At 41.9% G+C, this 16,012-nt stretch overlaps 1 protein-coding gene across 1 annotated transcript in view; it reads right to left on the bottom strand.

Moving 5' to 3' along the window:
* Positions 1-16,012, bottom strand: part of Mei1 (meiotic double-stranded break formation protein 1) — a 41,214-nt gene that overhangs the window by 16,851 nt on the left and 8,351 nt on the right. Inside the window, exons 7-11 of the mRNA XM_042697967.1 lie at positions 15,552-15,612; positions 12,435-12,532; positions 11,130-11,298; positions 7,664-7,811; positions 2,262-2,537 (exon numbers count right to left, since the gene is read on the bottom strand). Of these exons, the coding sequence (XP_042553901.1) occupies positions 2,262-2,537; positions 7,664-7,811; positions 11,130-11,298; positions 12,435-12,532; positions 15,552-15,612 (752 nt within the window). The remainder of the gene's footprint in view (positions 1-2,261; positions 2,538-7,663; positions 7,812-11,129; positions 11,299-12,434; positions 12,533-15,551; positions 15,613-16,012) is intronic.

Genomic DNA, 16,012 nt, shown 5'->3' with positions numbered 1-16,012 from the left:
GTTTGTGTAGTAACTGTGCATTTGTTTATATGCTGTTTCTGTCTTTACAGTAACTCCTCTAATTAGGTATCACAGATATTTCTCAAATGGGGAAACTGAAGCGAATTAATAAGAAATTAGTAGAGTTATAAATTCTAGGGGCTGGGAAGGGAAGGTGGCTCAGACGTAGAGTGCTTGTCTTACATGCATGAGGCCCTGGGTTTGATTCCTTGGCACCATATAAGCAGAAAAAAAAAAGGCTGTGGCTCAAGTGGTAGAGTGCTAACCTTGAGCTGAAGAGCTGAGGGACAGTGGCCAGGCCCAGAATTCAAGCCCCATGACCAACCAAAAAAAAAAAAAAAAAAAAAAAGTCTATTATACTGTGTTAGTGAAGGGATGAGATATTCCACCTCTGACATTTTTTTTTTTTTTTTTGTGGGTCGTGGGTCTTGAACTCTGGGCCTGGGCGCTGTCCCTCAGCTCTTAAGCTCAAGGCAAGCACTCTACCACTTAAGCTACGGTGCCACTTCCAGTTGTCTGGTGGTTTATTGGAGATAAGAGTCTCATGGACCTTCCTGCCTGGGCTAGCTTTGAACTGTGATCCTCAGATCTCAGCCTCCTGAGCTAGCTAGGATTACAGGCATGAGCCACTGGCGCCCGGCTGACACTTTTTATGATTCAGAAAACACCTCTGGGCAGAGAAGATCACAGAACAGAGGGCTAGGAAAAAATCTGCATCATTTCAGAACCAAGCACAGTGGCACACACCTGCCATCCCAGGCTTGGAAGATTCAAGCAGAAAGATCTTAAATTAAGGCCCACCTGAACTAAACATCGAGTTTGAGGCCAGCCTGGGATACTTAGCAAGACCCTTTCTCAAAAGACAATAACAACATCTATATTATTCCATCCAACTCTCACTTCATGGAGTGGGAGAGCGATCTGCTCAAGGTCAAGGGGCCAAGGCAGAACCATTTTCCTGGTTTTACTTCTTCAGTGGCCCATGCCTGCCTCACTGCCATAGAGCTAGTCCCTCCGAAATCTGAGGTCTAAAAGGTCTAAAGGTCTAAAAGGAAAGAAACTACTTGGTCTTTTGGTGTTCATAGTGAAAGCTGGGGAAAGTGTACCTTCCATCATCTGGGTTAAGTGGGAAGGTAGTTGGCAGAACTACATTTGCTGTTATCCACAGCTGTCCAAACTCTCTTAGGACTGGACCTATTAGGATGAGTTGGCCAAGCAAACAGCTTTGTGACATCATTGTTTTTCACATCTAAAACCACCTACAAAAAAGACCACCCACTGATAATAGTAATTAACAGCCTTGTTTTCAGCTGTTAATTACCCATATCAAAGCCAGAAATTGATACCAACACCTATTTTTAGACATCTTTCCCCTTCTTGTGGTCAGAAGCCAGGGAGAAAATGGTATGAATTATACACGTGAACAAAAACTTGTTCCTTGCTGTTCTTTTTTATCACTCCTATTTCTTTTCTTTCTCTCTTTTTCTTTCTTTTTTTTTTTTTTTTTGTCGGTTGTGGGGCTTGAACTCTGGGCCTGGGTGCTGTCCCTGAGCTCTTAAGCTCAAGGCTAGTGCTCTACCACTTGAGCCACAGCACCTCTTCCAATTTTCTGGTGGTTTATCAGGAGGCTGAGATCTGAGGATCACAGTTCAAAGCCAGCCCAGTCAGGAAAGTCCATGAGACTCTTATCTCCAATTAACCACCAGAAAACTGGAAGTGGTGCTGTGGCTCAAGCACTTGCCTTGAGCTGAAGAGGTGAGGGATGACACCCAGGCCCTGAATTCAAGTCCCAGGACCTAGGGGGGGAAAAAAACACAAAAAACTATTAGGGTTTCCGACAATTTTACTTATGCCTGCAAAAGTATGCTGAGCGAATAATATTATCATGTATGTCAACTCATGAGCCTACAGACATGTCTGTCTATATGCCCTTGAGGCCTTCTTTGATCTTAAGACAGAATCAAGCAGAATCTGCTTGACAGAGTGGGTAGAAAAGTAAAAAGGAATGGTGACTAAGATCCACATTTTATAGTTACAACCTCTGGGGAGTAGAGAGGCACATTTCTATGAGTGGATAGATTTCTACCAGGTTTAGTAATGGGTATGGATTCATAGAAACCAGGTACCCACAAATAGGAAGGCATTTCCCACTCACATGCAGAAAGCTGTAAGTTCAGAAGTAGAAAGAAGCAGCTATGGGTGCCTCTTATTTCTGTCTCACAAAAGTCTGGGCATCGCTTAATGAATGAGTGGTCACCTACCATCAAAATGAGCAGAATGCTGGGGCTGCTTCTGAGTATCTGGAACAGGTCTGTGAAGCTGGGAGGAAGGGTGGGCTGTTCAGCAAAAGGGACATCATCCAGTTCCTCATAGTTGCTCCCTTCAAAGGAGAACCAAAGTTCCAGAACACGGTGCCCAAACCTACTCATCAACTCTGGATACACCAGGAAGAACCTGAGCAGGTGGGGGTGGTGAGTGTAGACCAAGTACAAGTCAGAGATGCTCTCTAGGAATTTTCTGATTGCACTAACCACTGTCTGGAGGCAAAAGAAAGAAAGGAATTAAATGCACTTTGCAAAGGACCTGAGACCCCTGTCTAACCAAGACATGACTAGAGTAAGTGTACTGACATCTCAGGACTGAGCTACTAGATTATCACTGGCTTATCTCCCAAGGCACTCTGGTAAGAAAACTCTCACAGTATTTACAATAGTTTTCAATTGGAGTTGATTTTATTCCCCATGGAAGCTTTGGCAAAGTCTAGAGATTTTTTTTTAATTTTTTTTGGGGGGTCTGGTTATGGGGCCTGAACTCTGGGCCTGGGCGCTATCCCTCAGCTCTTCAGCTCAAGGCTAGCGCTCTACCACTTGAGCCACAGCGCCACTTCTGGCTTTTTTCTTTTTGCTTATGTGGTGCTGAGGAATCGAACCCAGGGCTTCATGCATGCAAGGCAAGCGCTCTACCACTGAGCCACCTTCCCAGCCCTCTAGAGATATTTTTAATTTTTACCTTGATTGATTCAGAAGTGCCTAGGAGATTATTACTCCAGGCTTTGACTACAAAAACATTTCCAGAGAAGATTAAGTGGGGAGATAGGTCTGCATGTGTGTGGCACCATTCCATAGCTAGGATGAGAAAGCACAGGCATTGTCTTTGTTTCCCGGCTGTCATGATATGAGCTTCTCTGCTCTGTTAGTACTAGAATCACTGAAATCATGAGCCAAAAAAAGCCTTCCTCCCTGTAGTTGTTTTCTCAGGTACTTTGTCACCTATGAAGACCATCTAAGCAATGTAACTACTCTAAGAGTTAGGATTTGAACTTGATCATTTTGGTCTTTGACCCAATTTGAATTAGTCTTTGTGTAAGACATAGAAGGTGCCAGGTGCCAGTGGCTCATGCTTATAATCCTAGCTACTCAGGAGGCTGAGATCTGAGGATGACGGTTCAAAGCCAGCCCGGGCAAGGAAAGTCCGTGAATCTCTTATCTCCAATAATGCCCTAGAAAACTGGAAGTGGCGCGTGGCTCAAGTGGTAGAGCGCTGGCCTTGAGCTGTAGAGCTGAGGGATAGCGCCCAAGCCCAGAGTTCAAGCCCCATGACCGACCAAAAAAAAAAGACATAGAAGGTAAGTGTCCAACTTTATTATTTTATGTGTAGATATCCAGTTGTCCTTGATGATTTGTTTAGTATTATTTCCCTTATTGAATTATTTTCTCACTCTTACCAAAAATAAATTTATGAATTTATTTCTGGACTCTCATTCCTATTATACTGGTCTATATTGAACACTTATCCCACACTATCCTGACATTTTCTTTAGTACTATAGATTGAACTAAGGGCCTCATCCTTCTTGGGCAAGCACTCTACCACTTGCAGCCCATTTTTACATTGGTTATTTTCAAGATACTGTCTCAATTTATGCTTAAGTTAGCCTGTTCTGTGACCCTCCTACTAGTGCTCCCCCCATAGCTGGGCTAATAGGCTTGCTAAGATGGAGTCTTACAAACTTATTTTTGAACGGTTATCCCGCATTACTATAGCTCTTTGAGCGTTGAAATCAGTATGTCCTTAATTTTCAAGATTATTTTGCCTAATTTGGCTCCCTTTCATTTCCAAATGAATTTTTGGACCAGCTTGTTCATTTTTGAAAAAAAGAATAAAACAGCTGGAATTCTGGTAGAGATTGCATAGAATCTATAGATCAATTTGGGGATTACTGCCACCTTAACATGTTTAAGTCTTATGATTAATGAACACAGAAGCCTATTTCTTTAGGTCTTTTTAATTTCTTGAAAAAAAAATTAAAGAAACAGAAATAGTTTGAAAATATTACTGTATAAATTGCTTTATATTTTTAAGTTTAATCCTAAGTATTTAATTTCTTGATGTTATAGTAAATGGTATTGTTTTAATTCCATTTTCAAGCATGCTACTAAAGACTTAAGTCTACCTTTTGGCTCCTCTCCATTCTATTCCCATATAACTTAGCTAAGGCATATTGAACTGGGCTTCCTTCAATAGAATTGGCAGCTTCTCCATCCCTCTTCCTACTTCATGGTGCTGGAGATGAAAGCATACTATGTACCATTGATTTATATCTCCAGCCCCAATTTCTTACATCTGTATCTTAAATTATGTTCTACCTTCAGCCTGAAAGTTAACTCTTCATTTCCCCAAGTCATTCCTGTGTGCTTTGCTGGTTCTTGACTGGTCCTCCAGCTGCAGGAGACCACTCAATGCTGAAGTGGCTTATCTAACATCTTTTTTAATCTCCCGGCAAATTGGTGCTCTCAGAGCATAGAGAAATTGTTTGATTCATCCCAAATTGACAGGGGTCCACAAGCCATCTCCTATTAAATGGACAATCTATGTTAATTGAGTTGATAAAATAGTAAGCAGCAAATAAAAATTCATATACATTGAGTAGTACTCAAGATGTAAGAAACGCTGATCAAAATGGAATGAAATTGCTGAGAAGGAAATGTTTCCAGAGATAGGTATAGTGTGATACTCTGAAATTTCCATTATCCCAGACATACCCACACTCCAGCTGCTGGGAGTCCACATATACAATGGCCCATCTGCTGCTTTCCACAGAAGATGAAGGATTGTGAGTGTCAAAAGTGATCCCAGAGCCAGGCACCAGTGGCTCATGCCTGTAATTCTAACTACTGAGGAGACTAAGATCTGAGGATTATGGTTCGAAGCCAGCCCTGGCAGAAAAGTCTGTGAGACTCTCATCTCCAATAAACCACTCCAAAAAAACCAGAAATGGCACTGTGGCTCAAGTGGTAGAGGACCAGCCTTGAACACAAAGAGGCTCAGGGACAGCGCCAGAGCTCTGAGTTCAAGCCCCAGGATCAATCAAAAAAAAAAAAAAAGTGATCTCAGAAATGACTCTTGCCAAACCTGTTCTGAATGGCAGGTCCAAGGCCCACAAAGAAGCAGACATTCCCAGGGATGTGAAAGACATTAGTGGAAAAATCTGAATGTGGATTCACTTCTGTGCAAAGGGAATTCACAAGTAGAAAATAGCAAGGCAAATATACTTTTTACCTGACTTAAGTCACTGTAACCCTTCTGTACATCACCTTTATAACAACAAAACTTTTAAAAGGGAAAATAGCAAGGCAGCCTTCTCATAGAAGATACTTAATGAGGAAGGGAAGTTCAAAGATGTAGGCAAAAGAAAGAGGGGGGGCTAGCAGGTGACTCTTGAAGAAGTCCTTAAGGTTGTATATTAGGTCATCTGTAATGTGCAATCCCATTACCCATCAAGAACCTCAGTGAGAGCTGGGCACCGATGGCTCACGCCAGTAATCCTAGCTACTCAGGAGGCTGAGATCTGAGGATCGGGGTTCAAAGCCAGCCTGGGGCAGGAAAGACCTGAAACTCCTATCTCCAATAAACCACTAGAAAACTGGAAGTGGAGCTGTGGCTCAAGTGGTAGAGCACTTGCCTTGAGCTGAGGAGCTGAGGGACAGAGCCCAGGCCCAGAGTTCAAGCCCCACGACCAACCAAAAAAAAGAACCTCAGTGACCAAAAAGAATGCTCCACTCCCCATTCCAAAGCCAGCTACCTACAACAGAGCTTCTCTATATTCAGAAGCTAAATGAACCTTAGTCTGCCTTCTAATCTTTGTCATTTTTTTTCCTCACTGTTGTTTTCTTTTCCTTCCTTTCTTCCTTCTTTCCTTCCTTCCTTCCTTCCTTCCTTCCTTCCTTCTTTTCTTTTTTTCTTTCTTTCTTTTTTACCAGTCCTGGGGCTTGAACTCAGGGCCTGGGCTCTGTCCTTGAGCCTCATTGTGCTCAAGGTTAGTGCTGTACCACTTGAGCCACAGCACCACTTCTGGCTTTTTTGAACAGTTTATTACAGATAAGAGTCTCATGGAGCTAGGAAGGTGGCTCAGTGGTAGAGTGCTTGCCTTGAATACATAAGGCCCTGGGTACAATTCCTCACCACCACATAAGCAGAAAAAGCCAGAAGTGGCACTGGGGCTCAAGTGGTAGAGCACTAGCCTTGAGCTGAAGAGCTAAGGGACAGCAACCAGGCCCAGAGTTCAGGCCCCATGACCAAAAAAAAAAAGTGTCATGGACTTTCCTGCCTAGACTGGCTTCAAACCACGATCCTCAAATCTCAGCCTCGTGAGTAGCTAGGATTATAGGCATGAGTCATCAACTCACATTCCAAACAGAATAACTTCCTTCAGGCTTAGTGGTATAGTGCTTGCCTAGCATGCATGAAGCCTTGGGTTCCATTCCTTAGTACCACATAAACAAAAACAATCAGAAGTGGCACTGTGGCTCAAGTGATAGAGTGCTAGCCTTGAGCAAAAAGGAAGCTCAGGGACAGTGCCCAGGCCCTGAGTTCAAGCCCCAGGACTGGCAAAAAAAAAAAAAAGTTGAATAAAATGAATAAATGAGAGAAAAGAGAAAACTCACCCTAATAGAATTCCAACAAAAAATATAGAAGTAGTTGGAGTTGTGGTTTATGTCTATAATCCTAGCCACTTGGAGGCTGTGATCATAGGATTACAGTTCAAAGCTAGCCTCAGGCAGAAAAGTCCAAGAAACTCTATCTCCAACTAGCATTGGTTCAAGTGCTACGCGGCAGCTAGGGCAACAAACAAACTAACAAACAAGCTGAGCAAGAGTACAAAGCCCTAATTACAAAAATGATCAGCTATCCACTTTGTTTGATGAATATCACCAGAAGGAGATAAAATACCTCACAGCTCTCTCCCTCACAAACCAGACTAGTGTCAAGGAAAGAGCCTTGAGAATCAGGTGAGTCTAGGTGGAATTCTGGCTCCTCTATCAATTTATTGTGTGCCCTAGAGAAAGTTACTTTCACATTTTCTGATCCATGAAATGGAAATACAATCTCCACCTCCCAAGACTGTTGAGAGAATTAGTTAACTTATATACGCTCTGTATGTATCAGCCCTCTCCTCCTCTCTACTTCTGTACACTACAATTGTCTCTTTCCGTCTCTATGTATCTATCTATGTATCTCTCTATGTATCTATGTATCTATCTATGTATCTATGTATCTATCTATCTATCTATCTATCTATCTATCTTCTATCTATCATGTTCCACCAAGGAATATTAGCAGAAAAAGGTACCAGAAGAGGAGAGCCCCAGTAATCTGACCCATACCTCATGCAGTACACTGTCCTTGTCTTGGCAGATTGCAAGCAGATAGATAGAGGCTCTGCAGATTACTGGTGGTGGAAGCTCACCCTGGTCCTGCAGAGACAGGAGGAAGCTTTGCACAGCCTCAAATAACTGTGCAGCTGGGACAAACCTGTTGACCAAAGAGATCTTTTAGTGAGAAAGGCAGAACTGCAGGGTCAATGAATGCTCCTATCCTGCCTGGCCACATTGTCGCTAAGATTACTGTTCTGCCTAAACATGCCCACAGCCTCCATGCATAAATATAATGTGCTGTATAGACTTCCACACATTGCCATACATTTACATCGCATATAGGCCTTGTGCAAGACTGCTGTGGGACCAAGACTGCTCAGTCACACTTATCTATGAGTTGAGCCAGCACTGTTAAAGAAAGAAAGCTATTTTGTGGTTCAGAAGGCCCTACTTTAGCAGGCTGTCCATCTCATTCTTCTCATATTTATCATTAGACAATTGTGTGGACTTATATACTCAAAGCAGATACTGGAACAAGAGGAGGGCAGGAGAATTCTATGATAGTTTTTTTTGTTAGAATATGAAAACTACATGCAAATATATAACATCTTCTCTACTAACCAATAAGTTCCTTGAAGATAAGTATTGTCTTTTTATTTGTTTATATTTATTTATATATTTGTAGACCTAGAGTTTTGAACTCAAAGCCTAGACAAGCAGGCACTTTACCACTTGAGCCAGGTCACTAGCTCATGAGTATATCTTGTCTATTAAAAGTAATTTTAATAATTATAATCATAATCACCTTTGGCCAGGCACTGATGGTTCATGCCCATAATCCTAGCTACTCAGGAGGCTGAGATCTGAGGATCACAGTTCAAAGCTAGCCTAGGCAGGAAAGTCTGTGAGATTCTTATCTCCAATTAACCACAAGAAAAACCAGAAGTGGAGCTGTGGTTCAAAGTGGTAGAGCACTAATCTTGAGCAAAAGAGCGCAAGGTCAGTGTCCGGGCCCTGAGTTCAAGTCCCACAACCAAAAAAAAAAAAAAAACAACACTAAAAGTTAAAAAATGGTGAACACTAAATACAGTATAGTATCTTGGATTATGTTCTAAGACAGAAAGAGGACAGTAGCAGTAACTGGTGAGATATCGATCAAGTTTAGCTAATAGCTGTGAGCCAGTATTTTAGCTTCTTTGTGTTTTTTTGTTCTTGTTCATTTTTTTTTTTTTTTGCTAGTCCTGAGCTTGACCTCAGGGCCTGGGCACTGTCCCTGAGCTTCTTTTGCTCAAAGCTAGCACTGTACCTCTTGAACCACAGTGCTACTTCTGGCTTTTTCTCTTTTTGTTTTGTTTTGTTTTTTGGTTGGTTGTAGGGCTTGAACTCTGGGCCTGGGAGCTGTCCCTTAGCTCTTCATTTCAAGGCAAGTGCTCAACCACTTGAGCCACAGGGCCACTTCCGGTTTTCTAGTGGTTTATTGGAGATAAGAGTCTCAGGGACTTTCCTGCCTGAGCTGGCTTTGAACCGTGATCCTCAGATCTCAGCCTCCTGAGTAGCTAGGATTACAGGTGTGAGCCACCGGTGCCCGGCTTGGCTTTTTCTGTTTATGTTGTACTGAGAAATTGAACCCAGGGCTTCAAGCATGCTAGGCAAGCATTATACCACTAAGCCACATTCCCAGCCCCTGCTTCTTTGTTTTGATACAGGTACCATGCTCATGTTAATATTAGAAGAAAACAGATAACAGGTATAAGAAAATTTTCTGCATTTTTTGCAGTTACACCCAAATATGTGTTTATTTTTATTTTTGTCTGTTGTAGGCCTTGAACTCTGGGCCTGGATGCTTTTGCTCAGCTCTCCAGTTCAAGGCTAGCACTCTACCACTTGAGCCACAGCACCACTTCTGGTTTTCTGGTGGTTTATTGGAGATAAGAATCTCACGGACTTTACTGCCTGGGTTGGCTTTGCACCATGACCCTCAGATCTCATTCTCCTGAGTAGCTAGGATTACAGGCGTGTGCTACCAGCCCTCCTCTCCCCCCACACTGGCATGTTTATTTTTTTTAAGTCAGGCACAGTAGTGCACATCTGTGGTCCCAGCTACTCAGGAGGCAGAGATTAGGAGGATCATTGTCTCAGGCTGACAAGAGGATAAGACCCTATTGAAAAATAACCAAAGCAACAATGAGCTGGAATTATGGTCCAAGGGGTGGACTTGCCTGGCAAGTCATGAGGTACATCAGTACCACCAATAATAAATGGCCATAATATAAACAGTATGTAGGTACCAAAAGAATAAGGTAGTTCTAACACACAAACTAGCAAGAAAAAATGTTTAACTGAGCACTACTAAGTTAAAAACTATATGGAAGATCTTATGGACTATCCCATTATGTATATTAAAAATAAGGAGTAGGGCTGGGAAGGTGGCTCAGTGGTAGAGCGCTTGCCTTGCATGCCTAAGGCCCTGGGTTCAATTCCTCAGCACCACATAAGTAAAAAAGAAAAAAGCCGGAAGTGGCGCTGTGGCTCAAGTGGTACAGCACTAGCCTTGAGCTGAACAGCTGAGAGACAGCGCCCAGGCCCAGAGTTCAGGCCCCACGACCAGACCCCCCCCTCCCAAAAAAAAAATAAGCAGTAATCTGGGTGCTGGTGGCTCATGCTTATAATCATAGCTACTTAGGAGGCTGAGATCTAAGGATCGTGTTTCAAAGCCAGCCCAGGCAGAAGAGCCTATGAGTCTCTTATCTCCAAAAAAAGCTAGAACTAGAGCTGTGACTCAAATGGTAAAGTGCTAGCGCCTTGAGCAAAGAAATTTAGGGACAGCACTCAATCCTTGAGTTCAATGCCTAGGATCAACACACACACACACACACACACACACACACACACAACACACACACACACACACACAGTAGATGTGCTTGTATATGCATTGACAAATTATTTATGGAACATATTTAATAATAATTAACGACAGTATGTACATTTTAGCTTTATACTCAATTACTTTGCTTTTCATAATAAATATTACTTTTTAAATAAGAATTTTTTTATCTTCTATCTTATCTTCAATTAGCCACCAAAAAGCCAGAGTTGAGGTATAGCTCAAGTGTTAGAGTGTCAGCCTTTTTAGTGAGAGTGTGAGGCCCTGAGTTCAAGCCCCAGTACCTACACTGGAAAAGGAGAAGAAAGAGGGAAAAGTGTTTTTTACTTTCTTTTCTGCGCACAAACATCCTCAAAAATATCAAAGAACACTTTTTAACATTCTAGGTCTCTTGCACTCAGCACTGTGTCTGCTTCCTTTCCAAGATATAAGTCTCTCAAGAACACAACCAATTTCTCACTCTCTCTGTGTCCCAGCATTCAGCCTCAGCCTTACTGGACATCTCATTGTACCGAAAATGCTCGCTGTACCGAACTGGGCTACAAATGGAACCTTTATACATACAACCAGCTCTGAACATACAACCACCTGTCCTCGTAGATACAGGCCAGGTAGAAGAGAATCAGGATGCAGTACTGCCTCTGGCGAGCAGCTTCCTCCACATATTGACGATCAGATAGGAAGGCAAGGTTTTCAGGGGTCCTGCTGCTTATCTGGGGCAGACCATACTGCAGGAGCTCAGATACTGCAGAGAGTTCTGGGAGGACACAGCAGGGGGAGACCATACAGAGAACACAAAAATGTAAGTAAGGAGCACATGAGAGCTACTACATGAAGAATACCGCATACATGCAGTATAGAGAACATCAGAGGTTCATTCCCTTTCCTTTATGCAGTTTTCAGCCTGCAAGGAGAGACTAAAGTTATCATGTAAAAGGACATGGATACAATTCATTAATTTGGTGTATGTATATTCATTCTAGCCCAGGCTGAGCTCAGGTCCTATCTCTCTTCCCACCTGCAATCAGATAATTGCAGGGCATATAATCAGAGCCATGCTCCAGTATGGAAGAAGTGACTTAAGTCACCTGAGGTGGGGAGGGGAAGTTCAAAGGGGAATTATAGTGGTGAGCAGAAAACAGGTAGAGAAGAGAAAGAAGTACAAGAGACAGGAAGCAAGGTGTTTAGATGCCAAGAAGCATGAGAGGATACAGTGATGTTTTTCTTCCATGTGACTGAATAGTTAGTAAACAAATATGATGAGCCAGGAGTATGGAATTATGTGATATAATTCAGCTGTACTGTGAAAAACATTAAATGCTGGTTTAAAAAATTTAGATTTTTGAAAGTGGAGGTATGTATGAATCAAGTGGTGGAATGTGAGCCCTGAGTTAAAATGCCAAGCAATAGTGTAAGGCTCTGAGATCAAGTCCCACTACGCACAAAAAGAAAAAAAACATAAGATTTTTAGCTAGGTATGGTAATATGTGCATATAACCCCAGGGTTTAGGAGGCTGAGGCAAGAAGATCACAAATTTGAGGACAGCCTGGAATACATAGAAAGACCTTACCTCAAACCAAAGCCCAAAGAAAAAGAAACTTGGATTTTATCCTGAAGGCAAAGATTCCTACATTTCTTAAGAAATCTGTTTCATAAAAGAACAAATAGGGAAAGTCATGTAGGTTCCTGAAGCTTAGATTCCATATTTTTTTGATTCTGTTATCTCCTTAGGTATCAGCCTATAATTCCATGATTCCATGATTCCTTTGGGCAACTTCAAGCAATGAGATTTTATTACTGTATGGATTCATTATGCATCAGCGCCTAAAGACTGCTATCAGCCTCTAAAGACTGCTATCAGCCTTGTGAATGGACAAACGATATGATCTCACCTTCTTGGGAAGGTGGTCTTGTCTTCTCTGGAGCTGAAAGGAGGTTAAGGCACATATAGTAGAGGAAACTGGAACATACTTGATTTAGGCTTGAATCACTGAGAGAAGATAAAACAAAAGACAGTGTTGATTCTTTGGCTCAGATAGCACTGTCCCTGCCATGTGCCTGAAGGCATTGTTTTGTGCCAGAACCCTGTGAAGTTATAATATGGTCACACTACAGTAGGCACTAAGGCAGTTATGAAAAATCAGTATAGAAACTGCTGCCCATAGTTATAACGGAGGCACTCAAACTATATAAATTTACTAAAACATTGAAAAAATAAATCAAGGCAGGCTACTAAACATACAAACAAAAAAATGCCCTTGGGAAAAAAATTATGTTAAGTGAAGTAAGTCGGGCTGAGAGAGACAAACAGCAGGTTTTCTCTCATATATAGAAGCTAGATCTAAAATACAAACATACATGATAACATATACATACAGACTAAAAGGATGATACACATTTAGAGGAGGAATCCAAAGACATAACTCCTCTTAACAACTAGTGAACTGTTGAACAAAATGAATACCAGGAAGCAGAAACATGTTTGGGGGCATTTTTTGGGGGGAAGACAATGGAGGGACACATGAATGGAGGGATGGAGGGTGATCAAATGCAGTCATTATATATTCAATATACATTATGTAAAAACTGAACACTGTAACTTGAGGGCAGGAGTGAAAGGAGATTTATGGGGGAAAACAATGGAAGGGGTGACATAAGTCAAAATTTATTGTACTCATAACCTAATTTATGGAATCGTACCCTCTATGCACAACTACTTAATAATTAATTTTTTTAATGTCCTTGGGCCAGGAGAGGGTTGAGGAGTAATAGAAAAATAGGACTCTAGCCAGGCACAGCAGCTCACTCCTGTAATCCCAGCTATTTAGGAGATAGAGATCAGGAGAATGCAAATTTGAAGATAGCCCAGGCAAAACGTTAATGAAATCACACCTGTACTACATGCCTATAATCCCAGCTATGCAGGAGGCCAGAAGTACCAGGATTGGGGTCTGAGGGCAGCCCTGGGAAAAAAATTCAAGACCCCACCTGAAAAATAAATAAAATTTAAAAAAAGGAAGAGAAGAGATAGGAGTGGCTCTAGTGGTACAGTATCTGTCTAGCTAAGTGAAGGTCCTAAGTTAATTTTAATTATTTATTATTGTTATTGTTATTATTATTATTTTGGTCAGTCATGAGGCTTTAACTCAGTCCTACCCCTGAGCTCTTTTGTTCAAAGTTAATGCCCTATCATTTTGAACCACAACTCCACTTCTGGTTTTTTGGTGGTTAACTGGAGATAAAAGACTCATATATTTTCCTGCTTGGGCTGGCTTTGAACTGCAACCCTCAGATGTCAACATCCTAAGTAGATAGGATTACAGGCATGAAACACCAGCACTCAGCATAATTTTTTAATTGTTATTATTAAGGTAATGTACAGAGGGGTTATCATTTCATAAGACAGGTAGGGAGTACACTTCTTTTTAAGCAATGTCACCACTTCCTTTGTTTTCAACCTGCTTCCTCCTCCCAACCTCACCCACATGTTGTATCTACTGAGTACCACTGTTGCGCTTGTCACCCTTTGTCCCTCCATTGCTGGGCCTCCTCTCAAGGTTCTAAACTTAAACCTTAGTACCATCAAATAATAATTATAATTATACAAACTTCTAAAATTTCTAATTTGGCCGGGCGCTGGTGGCTCACGCCTGTAATCCTAGCTACTCAGGAGGCTGAGATCTGAGGATCGCGGTTCAAAGCCAGCCCGGGCAGGAGAGACCGTGAGACTCCTATCTCCAATAAACGACCAGAAAACCGGAAGTGGTGCTGTAGCTCAAGCGGTAGAGCGCTTGCCTTGAGCTGAAGAGCTGAGGGACAGCGCCCAGGCCCAGAGTTCAAGCCCCACGACCGACAAAATAAATAAATAAATAAAATAAAATTTCTAATTTGAATCCAGATGGATTCTGGAATCCTCTCTTGAATGTTGGATATTCTATTTGGAACTGTGGAAGGATAGCCACACTTGTTTGTAGGATGTGGACAATAAAAATGAGTTTCCAGCCAGGAACTGGTGGCTCATGCCTGTAATCCTAGCTACTCTGGAGGCTGATATCTGAGGATCACAGTTCAAAGCCAGCTTGGGCAGGAAATTCCACAAGACTCTTATCTCTAAAAAGTGCCAAAATTACTAGAAGTAGAGTTGTTGCTCAAACGGTAGTGTACCAGCCTCTAGCAAAAAAGCCATGGAACAATGACTAGGCCCTGAGTTAAAAAAAATGAATATCTTAGCAGGGTACCAGTGGCTCATGCCTGTAATCCTAGCTACTCAAGAGGCTGAGATCTGAGGATCGAGGTTCAAAGCCAGCCTGGGCAGGAAAAGTCCATGAGACTCTTATCTCCAATAAACCACTCAGAAAACCAGAAGTGGTGCTGTGGCTCAAATGGTAGAACGCTAGCCTTGAGCTGAAGAGCTAAGGGACAGCGCCCAGGCCCAGAATTCAAGCCCTGTGACTGACAAATCATGAATGAGACTGTACAGAAGGCTGCTCTAGAAACAAATGGACAGACACTGAGGCAGTGACTTATACTTTGAATGAAAGTTTCACCCTGAAATCATTGGACTAGGAGCAATGGTAACTTGATGAATATTTTATTCCTGATCTTGAAGCCTTAGTTTTCCCCCATTTAAATAAGAAGTTAGACAAATGATCTCTGGGAACCCTTTTCATTTTGATGTGACAGGTGGCCATTCATACATCACCTGGAATGATAGCCTTACCAGAACAGACAAAATTCAACCAACGTAAGTACCACCAGCTCATACATCAGTGGCTAGACAATGCTGACACTGTCAACCATACCAGAGTCCATGACTCAAACACTAGCCAGAAATTTCCACTTGTCCAATCGAGAACAATGCTGGCGGTTCACATCTATAACCCTAGCACTTGAGAAGCTGAAGAAAAAGGATCACAAGTTTGAAGCCAGTCTCAAACACTGTCTCAAAAAAAATAAAATAAAAAGACTCTTATCCCCTGGTATTTAATCGTACTTGGAACCATACATACCTAGAGCCAATGTAGAACTTGGCCTTCAGCTCCAGGGTAAGTTGTATGAAGCATGAGGAAGCTTAAGACAAGTGGAAAAAAGGCAGAGTGAATTAAACTAGACTTGTTAAAGAGATTCCCAAGTCTTAGTATAAACACTGGTTTCAGAATTGCACAGACCTATTCAAAATGTGCTTCATCACTCTCCAGTAGTATGACCTGTGAAAGGTTATTTAACTTCTCTGAGACTCTGTTTTGACATCTGTTATAAACCTAAGATAAATGAGCAGATACATCTAACAAAGGCTTAGCTCAGTGTGTTGGATAAAAAAATGTTCATTTCCTCTTCTTAATTATCTTCTACAACAGTCTGGTACAGTCCCCCAAGAAGGACAGCCTTCTACTTTTATCCTTTCTACCAGTTTTTTTTAGAAAGGAACACCATTTCAGAGTCAGGAAGAACAGGAGTCATCAGTGCTTTA

This window comes from Dipodomys spectabilis, unplaced genomic scaffold, assembly GCF_019054845.1.
Source record: "Dipodomys spectabilis isolate Male_0828 unplaced genomic scaffold, ASM1905484v1 ptg000230l, whole genome shotgun sequence".
Taxonomy (NCBI): Eukaryota; Metazoa; Chordata; class Mammalia; order Rodentia; family Heteromyidae; genus Dipodomys; species Dipodomys spectabilis.
The sequence above is the reverse complement of the archived record's forward strand: the minus strand, read 5'-3'. Positions and strand labels throughout refer to the sequence as shown.